At 35.5% G+C, this 23,403-nt stretch overlaps 1 protein-coding gene across 1 annotated transcript in view; it reads right to left on the minus strand.

Annotated features, from left to right (window-relative positions):
- Trim33 (tripartite motif containing 33) overlaps positions 1 to 23,403 on the minus strand; it is a gene marked incomplete at its 5' end in the record, with an annotated part of 107,049 nt that overhangs the window by 21,209 nt on the left and 62,437 nt on the right. The window contains 7 exons of the mRNA XM_010631302.3: positions 5,108 to 5,308; positions 8,955 to 9,119; positions 9,931 to 10,205; positions 12,202 to 12,319; positions 12,733 to 12,879; positions 14,864 to 14,978; positions 18,856 to 18,972. Coding sequence (XP_010629604.1) covers positions 5,108 to 5,308; positions 8,955 to 9,119; positions 9,931 to 10,205; positions 12,202 to 12,319; positions 12,733 to 12,879; positions 14,864 to 14,978; positions 18,856 to 18,972 — 1,138 coding nt within the window. The remainder of the gene's footprint in view (positions 1 to 5,107; positions 5,309 to 8,954; positions 9,120 to 9,930; positions 10,206 to 12,201; positions 12,320 to 12,732; positions 12,880 to 14,863; positions 14,979 to 18,855; positions 18,973 to 23,403) is intronic.

The following is a 23,403-nucleotide window of genomic DNA, read 5'->3' on the forward strand; positions in this document are numbered from 1 at the left end:
GTAAAAAAAAAAAAAAAAAAAAAAAAAAAAAAGAAAAATCCAGGTTGAGAAACTTTATTTAAATCAAGTTCTATTCTACACAAGACAGTTGTAATGGTCACTACATAAATCAACAAATATCTAAAGCTGCCTTTGCATTAATTTCATTTGATATGTATAGTAAATGGTACTTTGCTCCCTGTACAACCTCCTTCAGGTTTCTTTTTCCTTCCTCCCTCCCTCCCTCCCTTCCTTCCTTCCTTCCTTTCTTTTGGTACTGGGTATCGAACTCAGGCCCTTGCACTTGCCAGGCAGGGAGTGGAACCACTGAGCCAAACCCCTGGCCCCTTCAGGTTTCTTTTTCCTGTAAAAAAGACAGGATGACATGCCAAAGATTAAAACTAGCCCAGTATCTTTCACCACACGCTAAACAAAAATTGAAATGGATCAAAGATCTAAATATTAAAACAGAAACACTAAATCTGCAAGAAGATAGAATAGATAGAAAGAACTCTTGAAGTCAGTGGTGTAGGCAAAGATGTTATAAACAAAACCCCAACCACACAGGAACTATCACAAAGAATCAACAACTGGAATCTCATCTTATTAAAAAGCCTTTAGGACCAGGGATTTAGCTCAGTGGCACTGCACTTGCCTCATAAGCGCAAAGTCCTGAGTTTGATCCCCAGTACCAAACAAAATTTTTTTTAAAAAAGCTTTTACACACAAACCACCAACAGACTAAAGAGACAACCCATAGCGTGAGAAAAAATTTCACTAGGTGATACTCAAGACAAATAGACTACTATCTAGAATAAAGAACTCAAAAAAAAAAAAAATCAGAACCCTCATACTTAAAAACTGAATCCAAAAATGGGCATCTGAAAAGACAGTTCAGATGAAGTAGCAAAAGCAAGTAAATACATGAAAAAAATGTTCAACATCACTAGTCATTGGAGAGATGCAACTTAAAACAACACTGAGATTCCATCTCACTCCAGAAAGAATGGCTATTATCAGGAAATCAACCAATAACTAATGTAGGAGGGGCTATGGGGGAAAAGGAATCCTTCTCTACTATTGCTGGAGCATAGACTGTGCAACCATTGCAGAAATCAGTGTGGAGATTCCTCAAAAAACTAAAACTAGAGGTTCTATTTGACCCAGTTATTCTTCTAGGTATCTTCCCAAAAGAATTAAAAGCATTACACCACACTGATATATGCACATCCATGTTTACAGCAGCACATTGTATAATAGCTAAATCTTGCAAACAGCCCAAATGCCCATCAATCAACATATATAAAGAAGATGGGGTTTTATACAACGGAGTACTACTCTGCCATAAAGAAGGATAAGCTTGAGACATTTCTAGCTAAATGGATGCACCTTGAGACCATACTGTTAAAGTGAGACATATTGGATACAAGTGTAAACACTACATTGTTTCTTTGGTGTGAGAAACCAAAAGTGGAAATAAGAACCAAAATGTGTAACAGATATTAGGAAATGTGAAGACAATGCTCAAATGAGAAGGGAGGGGGGAGGGAAAAAGGAAAAAAAAAGAAGAAAATAAACAAAAAAAGTTTTGTAAATAAAGAGGGGAAGCAGGGACAAAGGGGTGGGGATGGAAAAAAAAGCAAGATATATTATGTACAGGTACAAATTTTGTATGATGAATATTATCACTATGTATATCTAAAATGTACCTAGAGCTGTAATCTAGCATGTACTAGCATGCCTGTAATCCCAGAACTCAGGAGGCTGAAGCAGGAGGATGGCCACGAGTTCAAGGCCAGCGTGAATTACATAGTGAGAACCTGTCTCAAAAAAAAAGTACCAATAAAGGTTATGCTTCCAAAAAAAAAAAAAAAAAGACAAGGTGAAAAGCAGGTGACTTTGAGAAGTAAGTGATTTCTTCTCCACTTTTGGTCCATAACAATTTCTTATCGAGTTTGTGTTTTTGGGTTAAGCACCTCTAGTTTTAAAAGTAGGTGACAGTAACAAGTACTGGTGAGGATGTGGTGAAACTAAAACCTTCATACATCTGTCAATAAGAATATAAAATGGTGCCGTCACGGTGGAAGAGTTGGCAGTTCCTCAAAAAGGCTAAACAGCTGTAATGGCACATGCCTGTGACCTCAGCACTTGGAAGGCTGAGGCAGGAAGATCGCTGTGAGTTTGAGGCCAGCCTAGAGTACAAAGTAAGTTCAAGACCAGCCTGGACTACACAGTGAGACCTTATCCAAAAAAAAGAAAAAGAAAGGCTAAACATATAATGAAAACTGTATATACATAGATGAAAAATGCTCTTAGAAGCATTATTAACAGCCAAATAGAAACCCAAACATCTATCTGCTGATGAACGAAATGTGGTCTATCTGTACAGTGGAGTATTATTCTGCCATAAAAAGACTGAATTACTGATATCTGCTACAATACAGACTTAAAAAACATTCTAAGTCAAAGAAGCCGGATAGGAAAAGATCACATGATCTTATCCAGGCAAAATTGTCCAAAAAAGGGAAATACACAGAAACAGAAAGTAGACTAATGCTTTTTAGGGGCTGGGAGATATGAAAAGAGAGCGACTGCTAATGGGTATGTTTCTTTTGGGACCATGAACATATTCTGGATTTAGGAGTGATAAATGAAGAATCATGTGAACACTATTAAAAACACTGAACTATGTTTGAGTAGATGTCATGGTACATAAAGTATATTTGAATTTTTAAAAGTAGATGATACTTTAATAAATCAGTAAATAAAAATAAAAATAGGAAAATAAATTTTGGAGTTTTTTGGGCGGGGAGTCTTTTTCAGAGAGTCTTGCAATGTACTCAGGCTGGCCTAGAACTGAGTGCTGGGATTATGGGCATATTCCACCACACCCAGTGGGAAAACCTGTCTATAATTAAAGGGACAAGAAAGTTTATAGGAAAAGGCATGGATCTTGCTCCTCTTATCCACTTTAAAAAATTACAAGTACGAAGCAGACACATTTTGAGGTTTCTTGTCTTGCTCTTAAAGCTCTTCTGGTTAGGAAGACACTGGTAGCTGGAGATGGGCTCACTTCCCTTATGATACTTAACTTTTCAACTATTTATTTAGAGCATTATAATTAGTCCATCTAGTTTCTGAAAGAGAGAAATGAGCTGAATTGTAGTAGTCCTACCACAGTGGGCTGTCACATTACAGCCTTCTCTATCTGTAAGATTCTTATCCACTGGACCTTTTTATCCTCAATACTCTAGGACTTTAGCATACTGTAAGGTCTTACTAAAACTGAATGACTCCTTTAACAGTATGCATAACTCTGGTTACCCAAAGACTCAATACATACCTCTCCAGGCCTACGGTCCTGAAATATTACCCTGGTATTGCAATGGACAGTGAAAAGAGACCAAACAGAATCAGGAATCTAGGCTTTAAAATTCAACTTTTCCAATGACTGTGTCGTTCTGGGAGAATCATTAACCTCTCTTACTCTGATGATAAAATGGGCTATTACATTATCATGTCAAGTGATTTCAAGCTTCAACTGATACAGCATTTTGTAAATTACAAGCTTTTAACTTAGAATGTGACTTTTTAATTTGTATTTCCAACATTTCCATTAGATAGAATCTAGCCCTCTAAGCACCAATACTACTACCATTCCCTCAGCCAAAAAGATCTCTCCTAGTAACAAGGAAGTGGTCAGGTTAAGAGAATTTCACATATCACTGATTTTCAAACAATTCTGAAGTTACAGAAATATCATTTAAACTCTTAAATAAACCCATTAAGTATACAAAAATATTAAACTGAAGCCACAGGAAGAGTGTCAAGGGTCTCACTATCTCAGCAGTTTCAGTGCTCCTTGTTCCCATGATGACCTGTGACTCCCATGAAATTCATACAACACAAGAAGTGATTCAGTTAATCCCTGAACATTTATTTAGAGTATTTAAAAAAGAAAATGCTTTTAATTCAAATAAACTGGAAATTCAAAAAGCACCAAAGATAACCGTCCTCTGTGAGATATCACAGTTAAAAGGCACAACTCAGAGGCTCTTCACGCTCCATCTATTCCCTTCTACTCTAATTTTCCTTTTAGTACATGCCCCAAAGTACCTGTTACAGTTGTGTCTAGATCCCCCTTCCCCAAGCCTCATGAAGTCAGAGGTGGCTGGATGTAGTGTGTGTAATGCTGGGATTAGGTGTGTGATTTTGGCATCAGGGGTGTGTTATTACTAAATCAGTCTACGGATAGGTTTGGCATAGTTCTGGGAAGGCCCAACCTAAAAGAGTGCAGCTTGGATAGAATATAAGGGACAGAAAGAAGGAAGCTGCTGTCATATACTGCTTGAAGCTTTCACTGCCTTCTGCCTGCCATGAACTGTTTCCCCTCTATGACGCCCCTCTACCATGCCACCCTGCCTTAGAACCAGTGGATTAGAGACTGAAACCACTACAAACTGTGAGCCAAAATAAACTTTTCCTTCTTTAACTTTGGGTGTGGGTATTTTGTCTCAGCAATGAGAAAAGTATTACCCGACCTCTAGACCTTCCAACCCTATCCCTTCTCAGCACAACTGATTTGCATGAGGAGCTGACTACTCACTCGTCCTTATGGATTTAAAAGAATGACAAAAAACTGACCCTGTTTTTGTCTTGTGTATCCTTTCTGGCTCCAAACTCACACACAAAATTCACCTGTCGCCAGGTGGTAGAAAGTTAGGAATAAGCCTGACTTTGTCAACAAAGCTGACAACCCATTACTGTACCTCTACTTAGACAGTCTCATAATATAGAAAATCCCATTTCCTATAATTTTCAAACTTTAAGAATGCTAGTTCTAGCATAAGAATCTTTTGAAATTCTAGTATCTACACAAGACAGGGTCTTGCTATAGTTCAGGCAGGACTTGAACACACTGTAGTCTACGCTTGCCTCAAACTCTCAGCAATCTTCCTGACTCAGCCTCCCGAGTGCTGGGATTACAGGCATGTGCCACTATGCCAAGCTGACTATGAATTTCAAAGAAATGTTGACCCTGAATTTTAAAAAATATAAAATCTGAAATGTATACTCTGACTTTGTAATTAACACAAGGTTTTAATACTCATTTAACTTAAACACAAACCTGTATGGGTGGAATATCTGGCAAGGATGGAAGGTTTTCTGGATTAGTAACTGAGGGGATAAGCTCTATTGCTGTAACAGATGGGCTGGTGGGGCCTCGGTTTGCATTTGCCATAGTTGCTGTAGTAGGGCTTGTTGGGTTGATTGTGGTGTTGTGTACCGATACAACAGGAAAGGGTCCAGCATGCCCTGGGTTTGAGTGCTGTTAAGAAAGAACACATTATTGTCAGTTGACCTGTGAAGGTACCTAAACTATGCCTTTGTAACAATTTTACTTTAGAAAGCATATTTAAATGAGCAAGTGAGCCCTCTCAACTGTATGCATCAGAATTTAGCCTGCTCCTTTTTCTATTCATTTTTGTATATTAGCTACAGAAAAATAGACTTGTCAACAATATCAACCTAACAGTGGTGATATGACCTTATTTCAGAATCAGGGACACAGAGGATAATCTGGAAGGCTCAAAATTTTCAAACAGCAGGCCAAGAAAGCTATGATTCTATCTACATACCTCTTGAACCCTTAGTTGTTTTCTTAATGAAAATAATTATTTAATGAGCTTGATATGGTAGGAGAAAGCAATGACTTCATAAAAAGGAAATATAACATCAATTCCATGTAACCTCAGGCAAATCACAAAATTAAGTAATTTAGAATGGTACCTCATCTGTTTTATTGTGAGAGTTTTTATGAGCATCATTAAAGCCATACATAAATATCTTTGGGATATTATGTAAATACTTTAAAATATTTGAAAACTAAAAATGCTAATAAACATTCAGTGATTTCTCTAGGGATATCCAGAAAATATTCTATGTTCTAAGATGGTTGTGTAGTTTGACTGTGTGCCTTTTACACTCATTCAAAATGGTGTGCCTATTTAAGCTAAATGAAACAAATCAAGCACAAAAAAATAAATACCATGCAATCTCACACATATATGGAATCTAAAGATGTTGAATCCAAAAAAGGGGAACAGAATAAATAGTAGGTAGCAGGGACTGGGATAGGGAGTAGAATAGAAACTGCTAAGATGTTGGTCAAAGGATATAAAATTTCCTGTTGTACAACATAGTAACTATATATTAATGTCAACACAATATTTGAAATTGCATATTTGAAAACTGCCATGAAACTAGATAATTACTCTTGCCACAAAGAATGTTACCTATGCAAGGTAATGTATATGTTAATTAGCTTGATTAGCCATACCTTAGTGTGTATATATTTCAAAACATCAAGCTATTCATGGTAAATATACACAATTTTTATATCAGTTTTTAAAAATAAAACTTATTTCCCCAAGATGTTTTGTTTCTTTAATAGTTTCACTATGGAATTTTGTTGATTGCTTTTCTTTATTTTCTTTTTAAAATTATATCAGATATTTAAGTGTTATATAAAATTAATGAGAATTTATTAGCATCACTTATTAGATGATTTTCACGAATATCTTTATTTCTATAATCAAGATATATGTTTAATATAGGGAAAATTTAATAAATCCATTTATTTCCTCTGGTTGGAAAATAAAAAAATTTAAAAATAGATAAAATGGTGTGGCTGGCCCTTTGAAATACTTGAAGATGTTCTTCTGAGAACTAAGCAGTGTAAGGACATCTGAATAATTTTAAGGAAATCAATGTCCAGATCCTCAACTTTCACATATACTCTCCGTTTGAAAATGAGTATCATTTTAAGAATGTGACACCACTTCTTGACAACTGCCCTTCTTCCATTTGACAAAAATAAAAGCATTACCTCTGACCCTCTTCTAAACTTATTCTAGATACACTGTCCCAGGATGAGGTAAGTAGAGAAAATCAAAGGTCCAAACGGAAATAATACTGTTTTGAGAACTGAAAAGTGACTGGTTCTGAAAGCTGGATAATAAATCTTTAGGGTTTTAGTAATTGATGATTTTTTAAAAATTTCATGAACCTATCGCTCATAAATTTTCTTTAAATAGTTCTGGCAGATTATTTTGAGTTTTAGCTTACAATCTAGAAAATGTTCAAAGAACTGGGGAATACATCTATAATAAAATTATTTTAATTCCCAAATACATATTTTTCTGAACAAGTTGCCTAAACATCACTTGAAAACAAAACTAGTAATAAAAATCAATATTGGATTCTTACTCCAACAGTAAATAACAGTATACTAACACTGAAAAGGAGAGGGTAAAAAACTTCATTTCTACAAATTTAAAGCCAAAGAATTTTTTTCTTATATTCTTAAACCTAGCAAGCATATATTTTGTTCTAAGAACTGTATAAGGATAATGTAAAAGTTTAACAGTCTTATTGTCACTGGAAATTTAACAAAGAGATTTCACTGATCTACTTCCACAAAAAATTATGAGAGGAAAAAATATTACAAGAGGGTAATTTATGTCTATCAAGTTTAAATATATAATAGTAAGATAAAATTCTGCATAGGAAATAAAACTCAAGACCAATGAGAAAACAAATGTATAAAATGTTAACCTTCAAAAGAGGTTGCTATTATATTTGGGATTCTAGTAAATTCACTTAAGAATGCTGGAAAGATTTTACTTTGTAAGGTCCATATTTATAATATGCTATAAGTCTTTTGCAACTACTTATAATCTTCCAAGGGAGATTCTAAATAACAACCTTTAAACGTAAGGGAATTCATATTTTCAAAAGTTCTTCTGGAGGTATGTGGACCACAAAGCTGAAGGATCACTGCTCCAAGATAGGATTTTTCTCAACTTTTATCACACAGAATGATCTGAGAAATTTACTGAAAACTTTCCTGAAAATTCTGATTCAATGGGTTATGGCTCAGAACCCATTCCAATAACGCCACTCATTCCACCTCAAACTGACCAGTGATTCTGACAGCCTTTAAAATATGTTTTAGGAAATACTACTCCACAAGTTAAAAATGGAACTATGAACTCTGTCATTTTAAAACGAAATCCTCCATAAAAATTGCCTCATTTTACAATCACACCTCCTCCTATACAAATACAATCTACCATTCAGGCAAAAATTATAAGTATGTACCTAAATATACTTTATATTTGGGAAGAGTGCTGAGGGCATCGTGCATGCTAGGCACACTCAACCACTGAGTTATACTACAAGCCTACATTTATTTTTTAACTTAAGCATTATCTACATTAAATGGAATAATACTTGAGTAGAGAAACGAACTTATATACTATATCTAGCTCTGTTATTTTCAAAGTCTTTTTATATGTTAGGATCAAAAAGTCATATTAAGAGCAAAAGAACAATAACAGGAAATTAAAATTCTAATCTTGATTATATTAATATCTCATGACTGTAGGTACTTCAAAAGTTTCTTATAGATTATTTTTCATGTTTGTAAGTGAATGAATTGGATTTTATCAGGAATTTTTTTTTTTTTTTTTTTTTTTTTTTTTTTTTTTTTTTTTTTTTTTTTTTTTTTTTTTTTTTTTTTTTTTTTTTTTTTTTTTTTTTTTTTTTTAGACAGGGTCTCACTATGTAGTTGAGACTGACCTAGAACTCACTATGTCCAGGCTGGTCTCAAACTCACAGCAATCCTCCTGCCTCAGCCTCCCAAGTGCTGGGATTACAGGCGTGCACCACCACACCCGGCTATCAGGAATTCTTAACCTACAGTATGTGATGGGTTTAAAAGGATCAAAAAGGCACTTAAAATTTAGTACAAAGTTTCACATACAGTGTATATGCGTATTTTACTGGGACAAGAGGATACACAATCAAATTTTCAAACATATTAATGACCCGCCCCCATCAACTGAATAAGAAAAACAATGTCTTTTAGTTTTAAAATTGTATGACTCTTACAAATGTAACTCTAGGCATACTTGTCTTTGGAGGTGTGGTTGCATCATGGAATACTGAGGGCCGCTGTGCCTGGGTATCCCTGGGATTCTGGCAGCATTCTGAGCCAGTCTCATTTGATGGGCTTGAAAAGCTCCACAGTTCATGTTGCCTCTTTGCATTGTTTGCACACTGATCAATCTTGGAGGCTATAAAAAGTAGAAATCAGAATTTATATAATAATTTTTGTAAATTTATCTCTCAATTATAAAATGTTATGGTCAAAATAAATCAGTCAGAATATAAGCATATAGAGGGGCCGGGGATTTAGCTCAGTGGTTCCACCACCTGCCTCGCAAAAATAAAAAATAAAAAAAATTAAAAAAAATAAAGAATACAAGCATATAGGGCCAGAGATTTAGCTCAGTGGCACTGTGCCTGCCTTGCAAGAGCAAGGTCCTGAGTTCGATTGCTGGTACTGCAAAAACAAACAAACAAAACAACAAGCATATAAAGTAAAAAGTATATGTTACTGTTGTCACTGCTAGCCAATCCCCAAAGAACTGGTAATTACTAGTTTGTGTATCACTCTGAAATTTCCCAATCCTCTCTCGGTATGTATATATTTAAAGCATGTCAACATTAACTTACTTTACCCTGGAGTAATAGTTTTGATCAGAAGGGACAGAGAGCAGGAGAACCACAAGGATGGGAATGATCGAAAGAACAGATCAGATCTTAGGCAAAAATAATCTGGTTCCCTGGCACACAATGATCTTGTGGAGTGATGAGAACTTCAGTACTTCCAGAGTAGTAGTGAATTAATTTTATTTCCCAAGACAAGTTACTTACTTAAACTTTCTTCTTCCCACTTTCATCACATCCCCATCACAACCAGTGCAAATGAACTCTGATCTAAGAATTCTATCCCTGTTAGTGACTCTGAATGTGTAATTCATCTATATGGGAGTTTAGAAATCTTCATAATTTGTATGAATAATGTAGTGACACAATACCGACCTGCTGCTGTAACATTTGAGGGGCTGCTTGTCTAGGGTGCTGCTGTGTTGTTGTTGTTGTAGTCGGTACAGGAGCTGGCGGTTGCTGCATCCTCATTTGTTGCAACTGCTGATGTTTCTGTGCATATACTTGTTGTTGCATGTGCTGAAGTCGAAGCTGTGCTAAATTAATCTGTCCAGGGGTTTTACTAATGTGGTTTGTCCCTGGAGGAACTTGTCCAACTACAACATTTGGAGTATAACCAGGAGCTGGTTTATTCTCTATTACTAGATTACCTGAAGATTTAAAAATGAAAAAAGACTTGCATATAATCAACTAAATTGTTTACTTCATAAATTACTGCCTTTTCCTCCTTCTGCAGATAACTATCAGCACCTCAAAGTTTCCAACAGTACAGCAGGGATCAGAGCAAAATTTAAAGGTGATGATGATCAGAAACCTAATATATTCCAAAGCCAAAATAAAAATGACTTTTGATTATCTTGCCTTATCTTGTATTTATACAGGTGTGCAGAAAGTTAAAGATCTGAAAAAGGTATTATTAGAGGGTGTGCAGCTAATCAATCTAAATCAATTCTCCCATAACAAGACTCAAAGATACTCAAGATTGCTAATACTGGTTCCATTTGTTTTTGAATTGCCAAAATATAAAGGGCAGAGAACAATCCTGCTACAAAACTTTCTGTGGAAATACTAAATAGTTTAAACCACTCATATCTTCAGAAGTGACCAGTTTTGCCTTTCGGTCAGAGAGGGTATAGTTTAGGAAGGTGTGATTTAAGGCAGAGGTTGGAAGGCCATGTAAGATCTGTCAGTCTTTGATTTTGTTGTTTTGACAGCTCTCTGAAAATGTAAAACTCATTCTTGGCTACTATGGCAGATGAAAGCTGTAGATCTAAAGCTATAGTCAAATGAATAGGATTTTTTTTTTACCCAAAGATTACGTTTTTTTAAAGCACACAATTGACACTTTCATAATTCCCAATGTTGAGGTCTTTACTATTTTGAAAGTGAATTTACTGAATCAGTAGACAGCTTTAATTGTCAGGAAAATTTTTGTGCTATTTTAAGACTCAAGGTCTTGGGCTGGGGTGGTGCTCAGTGGTGCTGTGCCTGCCTCACAAATGCAAGGTGCTGAGTTTGATCCCCAGTACCATGGGAGGGGGAGGGAGTCAGGGTCTAACTGTGCTGCCAGGCTGGCTTTGAACTCCTAGGCTCAAGTAATCCTTTTGGCTTAGCCTCCCAAGTAGATAGGGATACAGGCATGGTTCACCATACCTGCTTTTCTTTCTTTTTTTTTAGGTCACAATGAGTAATAACAAAAGTCTCATCCATGTAAAAAGTGTTGCTTTTATCATTAAAGGATTCGGTGGTCAAGACATGACTACTGGATGCATCAGCTTTCTGAAGGTCCTCCATTAGCGCACCATTTGGCATAATTAAACTATTAAGCATCTAAGAAATTCTCCCAAGGAATGAAGAATCATTTGCTAAGTGCTTGTCTGTTTACGTTAAGGTTTTTTGTTTTAGACAGAGTATCATTGTGAAGCCCAGGCTAACTGTCTCCCTCAGACCCCAAAGTGCTGGGATTAACATGTATGCCATTTGCTACAATTTCTATATATGAAAATCAATACTAATTTGAAAAGATATAGTAAGAAAAACTAGAAGTGATGCATATTATATAACACTAGACAGGGTCTGAGGGCCCTGTATAGCTCAAGGCCCTAGGTTCAATCGCCAGCACAAAAACAACACAATACTACAAACTCTAAACATTGTTAAAATGTAGTGGCATAACAAAAACATAACTACAGCAAGTTTTTAATGAATAAGTTATTTTCCAAGTCATTCACATTTCATTTAGCTTCGTTTCATTTTTGCAATGCTACTAGGGATCAAATCCAGGAATGTCCTATCACCCAGCTACATTCAAAGCCTTTTCATTTTGAGAGTCTCACTAAATTATCCAGGCAGGACTCAAATTTGCAATCCTCCAACTCAGCCTCTTTCAGTGCTGGCACTACAGGAACGTGCCTCAATATTCTAGCTATTCATCTGGCCAGGTGCACCAGCACTCTGGAGGTAGGAACTGCTTCAAGTTCAACACCAGCTTGGTTTACATAGTGAGTTCAAGCCAGTCTGAATTACATACTTGAACTACACAGTGAGATCCTGTCTCAAAAAACAAAAACAAAACAAATCAAAGCAGTTTAAAAGCTGTTTTCTCAATTCAGTATTCTACAATACATTAATATAACTATTTCTCACCTAAATTGACTACATTCTTTGCCCAGAAGGTGGGATCACAATGGAAACGTATTGCTCCATTAGCAGCAGGGACAGGATCACACCGAGCTTTCAAAATATGACGCAACTGAAAAGTAATCTTAAAGGGGAAAAAAAGTTATGTTAGTCTTAAAGTTAAATAACAAGTGAGAAAGCATACAAAATACAGATATTTAAAAAGCTCAAATAACCCCTTGGTGTCAAGTCTCAGATGAAACAGTGCCAATGTGTAAATGAGCAATTGAATAAAATGAATATTCTTGAATTTCTGTCAATTCTGATAATAAACTCCAGTAAGATACTAGGTACTTCCAAAAGAGCACATACTGATTACATTATTTCCTTTGACAACATAAAGTTCTAGAAAATGAGAGATCAGATTAATGGCTGCCTAGGGTCAAGGGTATAAGTAGGGAAATTTGGGGGTTGACAACTGGGTAGTAGTAACTGTCAAATGTGAATAATACCTTAATAAAGTTGATTTAAAGAAAAATAAAGATACTATGTGCTCACCAGTCGCTTGCTGTACAGTAGTGCAGTGCTGCTGCCACTAGCAATGGCCCAGTTTGTAAAGTTCATAACGTGTTTCACCTGCCGGGAGAGACCCGTGATGTCATTCTGCTGCTGCAGTAGCTTCATCTGTCTTTCTTTTGTAACATTCTGGAATAGAACAAGAGCTTCACTCAAGAATGCTGCAGGAAAAAATGATGTACACTACCTCAAGATTATTTAATTGAGCCTATGACCAACCAGAGGAAAAATTACTAATAAAAGTGGAACTAAAACTTAGTTTTCTAAGCTAAAATATTCCACATACAGGAACTAATATTAAGTATCTTTTTCTTGCAGCACATAAAATGTCTGTTAAAAACTGTCTTCCTATTTGATTATCTAATGTGGCATTATGAACTGACCTTTAGTAATAATTTTACATAATCTTAACTCATAAACTTCCTAGGCCAATGAAAAATACTGTATAACCAGTGCCATCCATTGGTACGGCATGAGGCTGAAGCTCATATTTTTTTAAATACCTAAAACAAAACAAAAAAGATAAAACTCCAGAGCTTTAATAGTAAAATGAAGATAACTTTTTTATATAACAAAGTTCATAAAGAAAAAGGAGTGAGGATTGATTAAACAAGAAAAAACAATTCTGAGAAAACGCTGCAAAGGAAAAGTAAGATGCTTAACAGGAACTAAAGCCACCAGAAGGGACAGGTAACGTCCTATGCACTCTTGACATTTAGTATGCTGAACAAGTGACCTACTTTGATATCCACTCTTCCCAAACATCACTCCATCTAGCTTACTGGACAGTATGTTTCCCAAGGAAACAAGCTGCTCGTTTTATAACATAAATCCATGGGTAATGGTGCTTAATTGACAGCATTTACAACTTCACTAGAAGTTTTGAAAAGCTTAGGAAAACCTCTCTTTTACAAAGTTTAAGAACACATTACACTATTAAAAAAAAGTTTTAAAAATTATTATCATGTTAGGAGTATACAGTATACAGTATTTATCATTAAGTAGTTACCTACACTTAAGCCATAGAGGAAACTCTTAATTCTGAAGCTTTAACAGTGGTTTTACAAATTTTATTTTAGATATATGACTAAGATGCATTTACAGTAAATTAGAATGTATCAAAAATAGTTACTGCTAAGTGCTCTCCATTCACATGGTATTTTTTGGAGGAAAAGTCTATTAAGATTGGAAGTGACTTACTAGATGCATAACAGGAAAGAGACCCCCAACTTTAATGATATGTGCAAAAGCATCTTTAATCTCACAATTGTGTCTAATAGTAAAATGTATTTAAAAGATAGAAATTTAGAGATAATTAATTCACATGTGACTACATGCCTAATATTTTTAAAGTGTTCTATATATTCTGTGTATTAGGAAGTTAAATATTGTAGTCAAATATTACTATTCAATGATATAGAAAACAACTTTTAAGATATTTCACATATAAAATGTGTTGAGAACAATTCAACTGTGGGTGGTAAAGATGAGTCTAATAAAAATTAATTTAGGGCTGGGATTTAGCTCAGTGATGCTGCTGCCTGACTCGCAAGCACAAGGCCCTCAGAGTTTGATCCCCGGTAACCAAAAAAAAAAAAAAAAAAATTAACTGGATCTAAGACTGGATAAATCCCCAACTAAAAATGTAGAACCATACATTAATCTAAATACAAATATCTAATACCACAAAATTATCCGTAAGTTTTTAAGTTTACAAATTTCAAAATATGCAGCATTTTTTGAACAACTATGGAAATATTTTTAAAATAAGGTGAAACACACAAATGGCTTAAAGCAGAAGCCCTTTACGTCCTTGCTATAATGAGAAATGTGGTGGCCTGCTGTCTTCACTTACATTACATTTTAATAATTTTTTTCATTCTTACGAGGACATTACTATTTCCTAATGTATACAGCTTTAAGTGTTATATCAGGTTGCAAAGTAACTAACTAGAAAAAGGTCTCTTTCCCAATAGGAAATGGAAAAAATCTATTTTTAAATTTTGCTTTATTTCCATATCCCCAACCCATTTAAAAGAGCTTTCAATAAACATTAAAAACAGCTGAAGAGCAAGAGAAGCAGTTTTTGTTTTATTTTGGCTTTGAACCATACCTCTAGCTGCTGTAAGAGAGATTTTCCTTTCTTATTAATTTCATTGATAAGGGTGAAAATGGCCACTTTAATTTCCTGTTCTACTCGTTTGTTAGTCTCATTTACTTCTTTTATCCTGAATAAGAGAAATGCATCATTAGGTTATCAACTTATCCTATGTCTCTTGAGTCATCAATTGTTACAGAAATTCATCCAACTGGGCATTTAACCAAGTATTTAAATTAAAACTCTGTTAAAGTGTACAACTTGTATTTGGCAGACCAAACCACTTAATTTGGTCCTGACAAGTTATGTATAGAGACGAAGAATGAATATTTAGTAATTTTAAAGTAAGCTCATAAAGGCCAGTCAATTAGGCTGGCAAACAATCTCTTTAAGCCATTATAACATGAATGTAACATACAAACATCTAATACCAAAGACTGCTGGTTAGAGTCAATTCTGGAACACTGGTTCTGTTTAATCTTAAATGCTTTCCACCATCAATATCCCCACCAATAATTAATACCTTTCCATAGGGCAGGAATTAAAAAAAGAATTTATTTTCACTTAACCATTTCAAATGTGGGTTCTAATACAGTCCTTCCATAATTTCTTCTCAAAATGATCTCCTACTGCATACACTAAAAGGCACAAGATATTTTCAATCCCACCCCCTCTTTTTGCAGGGAGAGGGGAAGGTGCAGTTTATTGAGGCTTGAGCCTAGGGCTCTCACAGGGTAAGTACATACTCTACCACTGAGGTACATTCCCAAACACCTCCGAGCCTCTTAACCCAGTTTTTTTTAAACAGCTGTTACATGTTTCAGATATAAATATTAGCATCCACTGTGGTTATGAAAAGTGTGGGTTGCAAATATGAAATGGGTGATAACCTTGATATTTATAAAATGGACATGGGGAATATTCAACCAATAGAAATATATAAAATGTCAGCAAGCATAAAAAGTAATCTTCACTGTTTTTATATATAAACTGCTTTTCATTTGCAAAATCCAGATTTGGGTAACTTTAATTCACTACAAATAACAGTAATGCATTCTTTCCACCTTTGTGTCTCACTGTCTGCTTGGACAGTTATTTGAACTTCTTTCTTTCATCCTTTTTCATTTCAATAATGGGGATTGAATCCAGGACCTTCACACTGAGCTACATTCCCAGCCTTTTTAAAAATTTGAGATAGGCCAGACATGGTGGTGCACGCCTGTAATCCCAGCACTCAGGAGGCTGAGGTAGGAGGGTTGCTGTGAGTTCGAGACCAGCTTGGGCTACATAGTGAATTCCAGGTCAGTCTCAAACTACATAGTGAGACCCTGTCTCAAAAAACAAAAACAAAAACAAACAAACAAACAAAATTGAGACAGGATTTTGCTGAGTTGCTTGAACTTGCAATCCTCCTTCCTCAGATTCCTAGAATCTTGGGTTTAAAGGCAAAACCCACCACACCTAGCTTTATACTTTTACTGAATGCTGTCCTTACAAAAGTGAACAGAGAAAAAAAAAGTGAATGGAAGACATTTTTGTTTTTAAAGGTTTTATTTTAAGAAATATACTGTATTGGTCTCCAATAAAAAAATGAGCCACAGATGGGAATTATTAAGCATGCTGAAAGCAGAGAATAGTTAGCTTCAGATTTACTGGATTCATATCAATTGTGAAGGAAGAAAAAAATGTACACTAAAAATAACAGACTTAATGCAAAAAACAAAAGCATATCTAGCCAGATTATATATTAAATAAAAGACAATGAATAAAAACAATTTAATAAAGATAAAAAATAATGGACTTGATACTTGGGAGGCTGAGGCAGGAAGACTACTCCAAGTTTGAGTTCAGCCTAGGTGACATAGTGAGTTCAGGAAGCCTGAAGTACACACAGGGAGACCCTGTCTCAAAACACAGAGGAGGGGAAAAAAAAGGAGGGCTAGGGTATGTGTAGCTCAGTGGTATAGTACAATACTTGCCTAACAGGTGAGGTCTTGGGTTCAACACTCAGCAACCCCTTTCAGCCCCCAAAACAGAAAGGTCATTGAATACTGTGTCTAAAAAGGAAGATACTAGAGATTGTAATACTTTTTAAACAGATTTCTGGAGATTTAATCTTCCCCAAAGCTTTAGAATATTAGATAAACCCTTTGTTCTATTTCTGATTCAGCAGATTATGCAGATTCAGCAACATACAAGGGGTGATCAAAATATACATCAAAATATAAATTAAAACTTACTATAGTAAGAGACATTGACATTAATCACCCTCAAAATACTCCCCCTCGCTTCAAACACACTTATCCCATCATTCTTGCCACTTTCTGAAACAGTTCTCAAAGTCCTCTTTGATGAGTGTCTCTATGAGATATGATAAAAGAAAAAAAAAGATAAATTGCTGCTGAGTGTCATCCCATGAAAAGCCAGGTCCATAAAAACATTACAATGTGTTCTCATTCACCTCGTTCACCAGATCTGGCACTGTAGAACTTCTGGCTTTTCCCTAAAGTCAAAATGGTCCTAAAAGATAATCATTTTGAATTGATTCAGGACATTTAGGCAGCCAGGGCAACACAATTACGAAGACATAAAAGACGACTTCCAGAACTGCTTCAGAAAGTGACAAAAATGAGGGATGAGCGTGTTCTAAGCAAAGGAGAGTATTCTGAAGGTGATTAATGGTAAAGGGTAATTAATTTTTTAAAAATTTAAACACTCTCCATATTTTCAACTCTACCTCACATGTAGAGTATATTAAAAAATGCAATACAAAAACATGCTTAAAAACACGAAACTTCTATGTAAATCAAATACCTCTGAAAGGGATATCTAACTACAATTTGTGAGAAGTCAGTTATCTTCTACAACATCAACCAAAACTTATCAGTACTTTAGCCAAAAACATCCTGACACTTCAAAAAACCAACCAGCAAGGAACAGCATGTGTGTGTTACTATCTATAGCCTTTTTCATTTGATATCACTTAAGTTGAAAAGTCTGAGCACAGGTAAAACACTATTTATTCAATTTTTGATATATTAAAATATATTAAATATGATATATTCCATTTTAATCATCACAAATTAATGTTAGTATTTAAGAGGAAGTCCCACTATCTGTGAATCTATACTCCCGCAAAAGCACATAATCACCCTATTCATACCTCTGGAAATTCTGGTTTTTATTATGCCAGCTCCAAATGTTTGTCTTTCAGTGTAAGAATTCTGACTTTGTTAATCTACTCTTTCATGGAACTTATTTCCACTTTCCCTACAAATTAATTTATTCAGAAATGTACCAAAATAGGTAATTTTTAAGTAATAATGATGGCAGTAGTAGTAATAATAGCAGCAGCTAATATGAGTGTACAATATCCTAAAAACTGTATTATGTATTCATATGTTACTTATAAGTACTGCTTTAATGCTTGTTTGAGAGATGAGAAAATAAATGTGTCTACTACCTTTTATTTATTTTTTTTTAGTTCTAGATGCTGAACCTTCGGGTACTCCACAACTAAGCTATATTCCTGGTCCTTTTCTATTTTATTTTGAGACGAGATCTCTGTAAGTTAACCAAACTGGCTTCGAATTTGTAATCCTACTATATCAGTCGCCAAAGTAGCTGAAATTACAGGCATGCACCACCATGCCCAAGTGTCTACTATTCTCGATACTCTCTTCTCTGTACTGTATTTTCCACACAATCTCTATTTTAAATTTATAATTCAACTCTCTTCATACTAATTTCTTTTTCCAAGTTTAGGGCTTACACAGCTTAGTCTTATTAATTATGTAATAGTCAAGGATGGATCCTAACAGTATATAAAAATTAGGCCAGTTAAATTTTGCTTAACAAATAGTCCCAAACTCAAGTCATATCACCTCCCTTTTAAAAATTATGTTTTCTGTATATACTTAATATAGCAGAAAACCAATTTTAAACAGGATCCACTCTTCTTTAATAGTCCTTAGTGTGAAATTATGCTTTTAAGGCAACAAACTTACCTATTCTGCACCTGAGTAGCTGCAAAATGAACATAATTCTTCTTTTCAAGAAGCTTAGCCAACAGATTCTCAATTGCACCTTTCTGATTTTGAAAAGCTTCTTCCAAAAACTGGTACCTTAAAATGAGGACAAAAACTGCACTTAATACAAAATTTACAATTAAGAATTGGGAAATCAAGAAGAGCTACACAATTCAATCTTTTTTTTTAAATTAGTACACATTCGCACTACATAATGTTTATATTCCTCAATCTTGAAACCTTGATCAATCAACTCTATATGCTGGCTACTTGTGTATTACTACACCTTACTAGTAATTTTTAACTTGCAGTTCCTTCCCCCAATCCTGAAAAGTCACTAGGAAAGAAGAAGAAACTTACCACAAAGTATTTGAGTACACTCTAAAGTTCTGATTCAAGATTACTTTTTTTTTTGGTACCAGGGATTGAACTCAAGTCCTTGCGCTTGCAGGCAGGTGGGGGCAACACTGAGTTAAATCCCCAGCCCAAGATTACATTTTTTAAAAAATCCAAATAGTGCAGTAAGTTAAATAAATTTCAAATCATAAAATGTAACCATACTATACAAAACAGTATCAAAGGAGGGAAAAATCACTCATAGGTCCAACATCGCAAAAATCGTTGCTACCATTTTAATGTAATATATGTGTGTGCAGCTTTTATTAATTTTGTGGTGCTGGAGATTAAACCCAAAGCCTCATACATGCTAATAAACACTCTACCACTTAGTTACATCCTCAATGCTAATTATACACTTTTAAATGCAACTGTAATCACAACATAGATGCAATTTTGTACATGACTTTTATTAATCTTGTCTTTATATACATCAAATTTTTCAGTTTTAGATGCCATATATTACAAAACTCTCCAAAAGTGTTATAGAAGACACCACCAACACCACTTTTACTATGTCAATGAGAGTGATGCGTTCAAAATTTCTCTAATAGTGAAAATTTAGACAACATTAAAGTCTAGGTCCTTGGTTACCAGGAAGTTGGAATATAGTTCTTAGTTTCATTTCCTTTTTGTAAATTATTCATAAAACCAACAGATTATTTTTTAGTTTCTTCTACATACTTTCCATATGAGTCAATGGCATACAGTCCAGTAATACAAAGGCAAAAATATGAACTGATATCACACTGCGACTAAAGCTATAACCTGCAACAGAACCTGTGCCTAAAGTGACCTAAATACCAAAGAAAGCTTCGTTGGATAGACAGTCAGAATGGCATCCTCTGCTAAGTGCAGAGACATGTTTAATGCAGTATAAAGACTTCACTATGGCCAAAGAGAAATGTGCAATGGTCAGAATGTGACACAATAACTGACATTTTTAAAAATCCAGAAGCAGATTGTGAAGGGTCTGGGAAACCATAGTACTTCATTTTATTCTTTAATAGAATGCTCATGAGAAATTCCAAACAGAGTGTGTTAGATTTACATTCATGAAAATCACTAAACAAATATAAAAGACCTAATGAAGAGGGCAGAAAAGGAAAGACCAATTACAACTTTTAACACAGGCAGGCATTCAGATGATACATAATATTGGTTAATATAGTCAAACATACTGGAACAACTGACTTCCTCAGAGAGATCAGAAGCTTCGGTGATCTGGGAAGCTGTGTCAGGTATAACAAGATTCTAGGTACCACATAATATTAATGTCTGACTAAAGCAAAGAAAACATCACTAGCCTAGCATGGTGCTGTATTCCTGTAATTCCAGCACTTAGGAGGCTGAGACAGAAGGAGTAAAAGCTTAAAGTCAACCTGCACTACATTATCAAGTTCCAGGCCAGCCTGGACTATATAGCAAGGTTATCTCCAAAACCAAACCAAACCAAACTAAAACAGAAAGTCACTAAGAAAGAGGAGTTTCAGGTTCTAAACAAATTATAATTATAAATTATCTTTGTAGAAAATGAAAAAATAAAAGCGAAGGCAGATGAGAGGAGGAGAAAGACTGAATATCTAGATATCTGTGTCTTCAGTGAAATTCTCCCCTAGGGTAGACAAAGAGGAAGTGCTATGAAATTAACATGAAGGAAAGTTTGTTAACGTAATGAGAAACTTGCTTCATGGTAAGATTCCAGAGGTAAAAACAAAGCCGAGTGTAGTGGCTCACGCCTGTAAATCCCAGCACTTGGGAGGCTGAGGCAGGAGGATCACTGCTAGTTCAAGACCAGCCTGGGCTATTATAGTAAGTTCCAGGTCAGTCTTAACTACATAGTTGAGAACTTGTCTCTAAACAAACAAACAAATAAACAAAAAAGGTAAAAACAGAGGGTAGTAGAAGGTAAAATGTAGAGCTATGAAAATCTGTATGAGAGAAGAGTTGGTGGCTATTTGCACTGATTTAAAGAAAAATTATATTAAGGTAGATTATATATAATACACCAGCTTGACCATTTTTAAGGAAAATATTTTTTGAAAAAAACTATTAAGTCAAGCACATAAAAACCTGTATGAGACATTAACTAAATAGCACCAAAAAATGAAGTGAGTATTTTAAGTTAAATGATTTTTAAACCGGATGCAGTGATGTGTGTTTGCAGTCTCAGCTACCTGAGAGGGTGAAGCTGGTGAAACAGGATCCCAGACGTTAGGGCCAATTCCGGCAACCTATTAAGACCTTGAAAAAACCCAAATAAAAGTAGTTCTAATGTCAGATAGAAGACTGCAGAGCATAGTCCTCCTCAATTAATGCCACTTACTGCATATGGTGTGATTTATGTCCAAAAATGTGTTAAATGGGTTCAAATGAAGTAGAAATGTAAGAATTCCATGATAAACTGGGGGTGGTGGCACACACCTGTCCTAGCTCTTAGCAGGCTGAGGCAGAGGATCACGAGTTCAAGGCTAGTCTGCACTACACAGGGAGATCTTGTCTCAAAAATCAAAACAGGCCAGGCATGGTGGTGCACACCTATAATCCCAGCACCAGGAGGCTGAGGCAAGAGGATCACTGCAAGTTCAAGGTCAGCCTGGACAATATAGTGAGTTGAAGGTCAGCCTGAACTACATAGTGAGACCATATCTCAGGGAGAAAAAAATCAAACCAATAAAAATATTCCATACTGGGTCAGGGATTTAGCTCAGTTCCACTGCCTATCTCACAAGAGCAAGGTCCTGAGTTCAATCCCTGGTTGGATGTTGATAGAACTGTAACAACAAAGAAACTTGGGAATAAGGTCTGCCAGGCAGAATTCCATAGAAACACAATACAGGAAAGTTAACACTTCATCATAATGAAGTATATGGTGATGGTTAATGGTACAATTGACTTTGTGAAAATTTTGGTGGTGGCGAGAAAAATGAAAGACACAGATAAGCAGAAAGTAAGGAAGAAATTAGAGAAGCAGTCTGTGTAAATGATGAAGATGGCAATTTCATCAGATAACAAACCTTGGAATTGACAAATGTGTGACCAGGGGAATGAATATGGATAGTGATGGTCAAGTACTACAAAGTCTGTATAAACGACGGCCAGGGATTTAGCTCAGTGGTGATGCTGCCTGCCTTGCAAGCACAAGATCCCGAGTTCGATCCCCAGTACAAAAAAAGTCTATATAAATAGCATAAAATGAAGATGTTGTACACTATGTTAATTTTGTCCAAAATTATTTGGTCTCTATGTTTTTTGTAATAATGTTGAAGTTTTCTCCCTAAAGTCAAGCAGAATGCATGTATAGTAAATTAACACTTCATTCCTCCATAGTTTGACCCTTATCTTACTGTCAGTGTCCTGAAATCTTACTTTAGAAAACAGCTGGGCATGGTGGTGCACGCCTGTAATCCTAGCACTCAGAGCTGAAGCAGAAGCATCACCTCAAATTTGAGGCTGGCCCTGGCAACACAGTGAATTCAAGGCCAGCCTGAACTACATAGTAAGACCCAGTCTCAAAAAAAGGAAAAAAAGGAAATTGGTAAGGGTATTATGTTATATGTGACTTACCATAGATATACCTAAGGCCCTCTGCAAATCTAAACTTAAATCAAATTGGTCAAATGAGGAACATTTGGCTTATGTCTTTTTTTAAATAGTTTTCTTCAGGAGGTGCCAGCATGCTGTTCAGAAGTGTCAGATTATATATTTACACTGACTGCAGACAGTCCAACAACGTGTACTTAAAAGCTGCACTAATAATGTGAAACAGGAAGAAAAGGTTTAAAGGAGTAGGGGAAGTAGAAGGAATAAGGGAAAGGAAAGAAGGAAAAGGAAAAAAAATATGAGATAAGAAATAAATGGAGGGCCGGGGATTTAGCTCGTGGTTCTGCTGTCTGCCTTGCAGGCGCAAGGACCTGAGTTGATCCCCAGTACCTAAGTAAATAAATAAATAAATGGAAAAAAATAGGGAGAGGTGGAGAGGCTAAAGGGAGGGCAGGGGAGTGGGGGAAAAATAAGAACCAACATACATCATGTAAAAGTACAACTTCACAAGGAGCTGGGGATTTAGCTCAGTGGTTCCACCACCTGCCTTGCGAGCACAAGGTCCTGAATTCAATCCCTGGTACAAAA

This window comes from Fukomys damarensis, unplaced genomic scaffold (genome assembly GCF_012274545.1).
Source record: "Fukomys damarensis isolate Sample0158 unplaced genomic scaffold, DMR_v1.0_HiC HiC_scaffold_33, whole genome shotgun sequence".
NCBI lineage: Eukaryota > Metazoa > Chordata > Mammalia > Rodentia > Bathyergidae > Fukomys > Fukomys damarensis.